This window comes from Ambystoma mexicanum, chromosome 11 (genome assembly GCF_040938575.1).
Source record: "Ambystoma mexicanum isolate Mex_15411 chromosome 11, UKY_AmexF1_1, whole genome shotgun sequence".
Lineage (NCBI taxonomy): Eukaryota > Metazoa > Chordata > Amphibia > Caudata > Ambystomatidae > Ambystoma > Ambystoma mexicanum.
In genome coordinates this window covers 490,312,372-490,317,631 of record NC_090934.1, presented here as the reverse complement: position 1 = coordinate 490,317,631, position 5,260 = coordinate 490,312,372, and the positions used below count along the sequence as shown (strand labels likewise).

Sequence of the window (5,260 nt, the reverse complement as noted above, 5' to 3'; positions counted from 1 at the left end):
ATATCTTTTGTTTATTATCAGATCTTGACATGCTAGTTGTTTGCATTTTTGCTTTGCGTTTTTGGCCCACGGAGCATCATTTATGTGGCTGTTAATCCACATTCCCAGGTATTTTACCTTTTTGACGCAATTCAATTTTTCTTTGTTCAATTTCCAGGTCAAATTATTTCTTTTGACTTGCTTGTTATTTCGAGTGAGATCTTGTAGAATTATGATTTCCGATTTTGCAGGATTGATTTTCAGTTTATTTTTCTCTACATATTCTTCCAGACTCTTTAGTTTTCTTGCCAGTCCAATAGGTGTTAAATCAAGCAGTACGATATCATCTGCATATAACAACCAATTTACGCTCGTTCCATTAATTCTCGGTGGATTGGAGTTTACTGCTTCGATGGATTCTCCGATATCGGACAGGTAGAAGCCAAATAGAGTCGCTGCCAACGGGCAACCCTGTTTTACTCCTTGGTTTGTTTTTATGGATTCACTGAGCGTCCCTCCAGCATCTAATCTGATTTTAATCTCCGTGTCGGTGTGTAGCTCTTTAATAGGATCTAATAAGTTACCTGGACAATTCCGTTTCTCCAGTTTATCCCAGAGCATTCCACGATCGATGGTGTCAAATGCACTGGACAGGTCGACAAACGCAATATAGATCTTCTTGTTTTGACGGATGGCTTCCATTTTAAGGAAATGTATGATTGCCAAATTTAGGCGACAGCCGACACCCTTGACAAATCCCGCCTGTCGAACATCATAACTTTGAGATTCTTGAATCTATTTAAGCAGTTTAATCTGGAGTTGAGTTGCAAATATTTTCCCCAGCACATCTAGGAGGGCTATTGGGCGGTAGTTTCTTGGATCAGTGCGTGCGCCTTTTTTGAAAATTGGTACAATAATAGCGCTTCGCCAAGTGGTCGGAATCTTTTTCTCCTGCAAAATGGAGGAAAATAAAGTGTGACACAAGTCTGTCCATAAGTCAGGATGTTGTTTTAGCATCTGATTTGTAAGCCCGTCCGGTCCCGGGGCTCTGGATGTGCTGAGTCTCATGATATTTTTGTGTATGTCTTCTTTATCTATTTTGATAGACCAGTCATTGCTCAGGTTGGATGGTTTGCTGCATGTTATGTTATTGTTGTAAAATGTATCAGAGTAGTGTTTGACCCAATCTTTCTCCGACACCATGTTTTTTATTATAGCTTCTTGTGGTGTCACTATGCTGTTCAGATAGGTCCAAAATGCGCTGGTGTTCCTTTTGGTTATTGTTTCCATCATTACTTCTGCATCTCTTTGTAGCATAACATGTTTATGACTAATCATCCAATTCTTGTAGGTTTGTCTCATTTGTTTCGTCTTTCTTTCGCAAATAGCACGAGTGTTGGTTCTTTTCAGCTTTTTCAGTGCTTTGCTCAACTCTTTCTTTTTGGTGACAATCTCACGGTCCCAAGTATGTAATTTTGTAAAGTCAGGTCTTGGCTTCACAGTTTGCTTCTCTCGATATGTTTCCAATAGAGAGGCATATTCAATTTTCCGTGTGGCAGACCTATTCTCCAGCGATTTTTTCAGCTTTTCTAACTTATTTTGGGTAAGCTTTAATCGATTGCGCCACTGTCAGATTTGTACATTGATAGGAGATTTTCTCTTTTATACGGTGAATCTTCAGAGTTGTTTTTAGCATACAGTGATCGCTCGCCTCCATTTCAATAATGTCCAAGCGAGCAACATCCTGTTTCATTCTCTCTGACACAAACATGTAATCGATGGTAGACTGTTGTTGGTCCCTTTTCCATGTAAAATGTGCTGGTATATCACCTGGCGTTTCACCATTAAGAATCTTCAGATTCCATGCTTTCATTTCTTGTAACCAAGCGGAGATAGTTGGATCTCTAAACTCTTTCCCATTTGCATGGTCACTTTTAGTGTCATCTTTTAAGCAGTTTATGTTAAGATCGCCACAAATCAGAATCTTGGGTTCTGTCCCATTGTCTTTGATATTCGAGATTGTTTCCGTGACTAGGTCCAGAAATATTTCTGTCTGCATAGCAGTGTGTTGCCAATAGACATTTATCAGTGTTAATTGGTCTGTATTTCTAGGTTGCTGTGTCGGCAATTTAATCTCAGCTACTTGTATATATGCTGATACATTTTTTGCAGATAAAATACATATCCCACTTTCAAGTTTAACAAGTGTGAGCAGCCCCGACATAGGACGTCCTTTGGCTCCTTTGATTGCAGTGTTAAAAGCAATCGAGAAGCCGTCAGCTACAGGCAGATGCAAGTGCCAGGTCTCCTGTAGGCACAGAATATCCACGTCTTCTAAGTTCATTGGAATTTCACTGAATAAATGTCTGTGGCCTCTAGTATTCCACGAGGCAATACAGATCTCCTCCTGTTGACATGGTCTCTAGCATTAGCTCTCGTTACAACAGTTGATGGTTTGGGCAACCCAGGTCCAGTCTTGTTCCTCTCTGGGTTGGGGACAGCTTAGCTGAACGACTTTGTCGGTCTTACTGATCGTTATTTTGATCTGCTCATCTTCAAAGATCAGCTTGTCCTCACTCACACGAAGGGGCGACTCATTTATCTTGCACGTGGCCTTACATATTACCCCTGACTTGAGGGGGCTTTTGATTGCAAATAAGCGGCCATCTGAGGGACATATACGTTTCTTGGGCTCCTCTGGCTCATTGCTCTTATTAATTTCGGTGATATCAAACTCCAAGGAGTTCAGAGTGATGCTACTGTTTAATAGTGAGTCACAGATAACTTTTGATGCTATGTGTAAAATAACACGGTCGTGCTCACTTTCGTCTTCAAATTCCACAATTTGAATGTCCTCAGAGGTCACCGTCCTCAATTGCGGTATGTGGTGAAGTAACAGCATCACATTTTTCCGATTCAGTATCAGAGCATCTTTTTCTTTTTCAATTTGTTCAAGCCGTATAAGGTATTTCCCCAATTTCTTTCGATCATTGTCTATTTTGGGTCGACGCTTCGTTTGTTTGTTGGCCGGTACATCTGATGACTCTGCCCCTCTTTTATAGCAATCACATTTTATCTTTCTTGTTGTGGAGTGACATTTGCCAGTCCTTCTTGTGTTTATCTCCTGCTTAGGTGATTCGCTGTTATGCTTCATTGCTCGTGCGTTTGGGCTTTCTTGAAATTTCGCTGCATGAATCAGAGTTCTTTTTGACTCTAATGTATGGAATTCCTGTTTATTGTTCTTTGCATCGTAATTGGGTGATATTCCGTCCGGTTCATTGGTCATAGAACTTTTATCATTAGCGATTCGAATTCTTTTAGCTTCTAAGGTGAGAAATTTCTCACAGCTAATGATTAAATGTTTAGAGATGATTTCTTCCTGTTCCTTTACATCGACAGTTACCGTCCTTTGGTTGTTAGATATGAAAGCCCTTGTTTCCGGGGCAGTCGATTTTGTTGCTGGATACTTGTTTTGTGGCAACTCAGCCGACTCCCTGTTGCCGTTTGTAAGTAAACGAAGATCTATATTTATGTTTGCTAAGGGCGGTTGAGAAGCCGTATGTGTGTCAGTAGCTGTGGCCAGTATCGTTTCTCTTTGATCTTCTTCGTAATCCTCATAAGTCGAGACGTCTACCAGCTCTCCAGGGATGCTATTGTTTTTCTTAGAATGGTCCTCACCTGGCATATCGTGATTTTTTTGTTCATCGGCTTTTGTTTTATCACTCTTTTCCGTGTTGGGATGTGTTGGTCCTTTATGTATTTTATCACAGGTTGTTGTGATACTGAAGCCTTTGATGTTTCTTAAAAACGTTCTCACCTGTGATCTTTGCTGGGGTTTCCTTCTTCTCATGTTTTTAGATTTCTTTTCTGTCAGTATGTGATTTGAGCCACTCTTTGTGGCAGCATTCTGTTTGTTTCGGTTGAAGATTGAAAATACTTCTTCTATGAGACAGCTATCCTTTGCACTATTTCCCACTTGGTCATGTTCGTTGGCTGGACCTTGAGGGGGTAGGCTTTGAGACTTATTGTGGCTTGTTTGATTTGCCGTATCAGCTGGACCGGGAGTGTCACCCTTTGTCCTTTTACTGGTGCACCCGGACTCAGTTCAAGATCAGAGATCGTAATCGGTATATGTTTGGTAGGTGTGGACTGTGTTGCTTCATCTGCCGCTTGTTCGGACGGCAAGGTTCCCATGATCGCCTTGTATGTACTACTTTCACTATGTTGCTCTTTTGATGATTGTTTGTCTTCCACTTCCTTACTGTATTTCACCTTTTGTTTGCATTTTTGAGGTGGCGCAATGGTGATAGAGTTTGCAGGTAAGGTATCGTTAATGTTTCCAGCCATAGAGCTTAGTTCAGTTCCATGGTTTCCTTCAGTTGTAGTTGTTCTCTCTTTGGGATTTGTGTCCATCTTTTCACCTGCAGTTCTTCTCTGATCGTCAGTCGCGTGATGTTTATCCAGTGTTGGCATTTTCGCATTGGATGATTTCAGCAGGGCAATTGCTTCTCGGGCAACTTCAGCAAACAGGCGCTTGTCTGTTGCACTGTTTTTGGTGTGCTCCAGTATTACCTTTACATTCATATCAGATTTTGCATATTCATTGGTCAAAATGTGTTTAGTCGCCGTTAGTTCTTGTTCTATTGCCATCATTTTGGTGTTCATCATGGCTAATAGGGTTGTCTGGTCCTTGGCATTGTCGTTCAGATGTTCATAAAGTTTCATATAAGGTGCCAAGTTTTCGGTATTAGCCGCCATTATTATGGTATTCAAGTTTTCAGCTATTTTTTTTGCAAGAGTTTGTGCTAATGTTTGGGTGGGCTTTTGGCGTTTGTAGCATGGCCGTTTAAATCTTGCTCCCCAGAATGTCTGGTACTTTGTTGGTGGATCAGAGAAGTCATTAGCAGCGGAGAATAGGGAAGGAGATCCAGTTTGTGATTCCTTGGTTATTGTCTTTTGTGAATGCGGTACATACTCATCCGTTAAAGATTCCAATCTCTTCCTTTTTGCCAGGGGGCGCAACCACGAATACAGTTTTTCATCCTGTCTGCTATCAGGAGTTTGTAGTTGTTCTAGATTCATAGGTTTGATACCTTGAGCCCCACATGACTGATCATGTGGGCTATCTGCATTTGGGTACTCTGAAGGTTATTCTGTAGGTTGTTCTAAGTTTGGTTCAGGATGATGTAAGTTTCTGAATTTTGCATTGAGCTCTTTTAGGTCGCTTAAAACCTTGTCAACGACCACAATAGAGTTACGCCTGTTAGCACCAGTCGTGAGA

General features: G+C 41.1%; 1 protein-coding gene across 1 annotated transcript; it reads right to left on the bottom strand.

Moving 5' to 3' along the window:
• Positions 1-1,573: 1,573 nt before the first annotated feature.
• LOC138505010 (exodeoxyribonuclease-like) lies at positions 1,574-2,323 on the bottom strand. The gene has a single exon (XM_069625365.1). It carries the CDS (start codon positions 2,321-2,323, stop codon positions 1,574-1,576), a length of 750 nt encoding a protein of 249 aa, XP_069481466.1.
• Between the last annotated feature and the right edge of the window lie 2,937 nt (positions 2,324-5,260).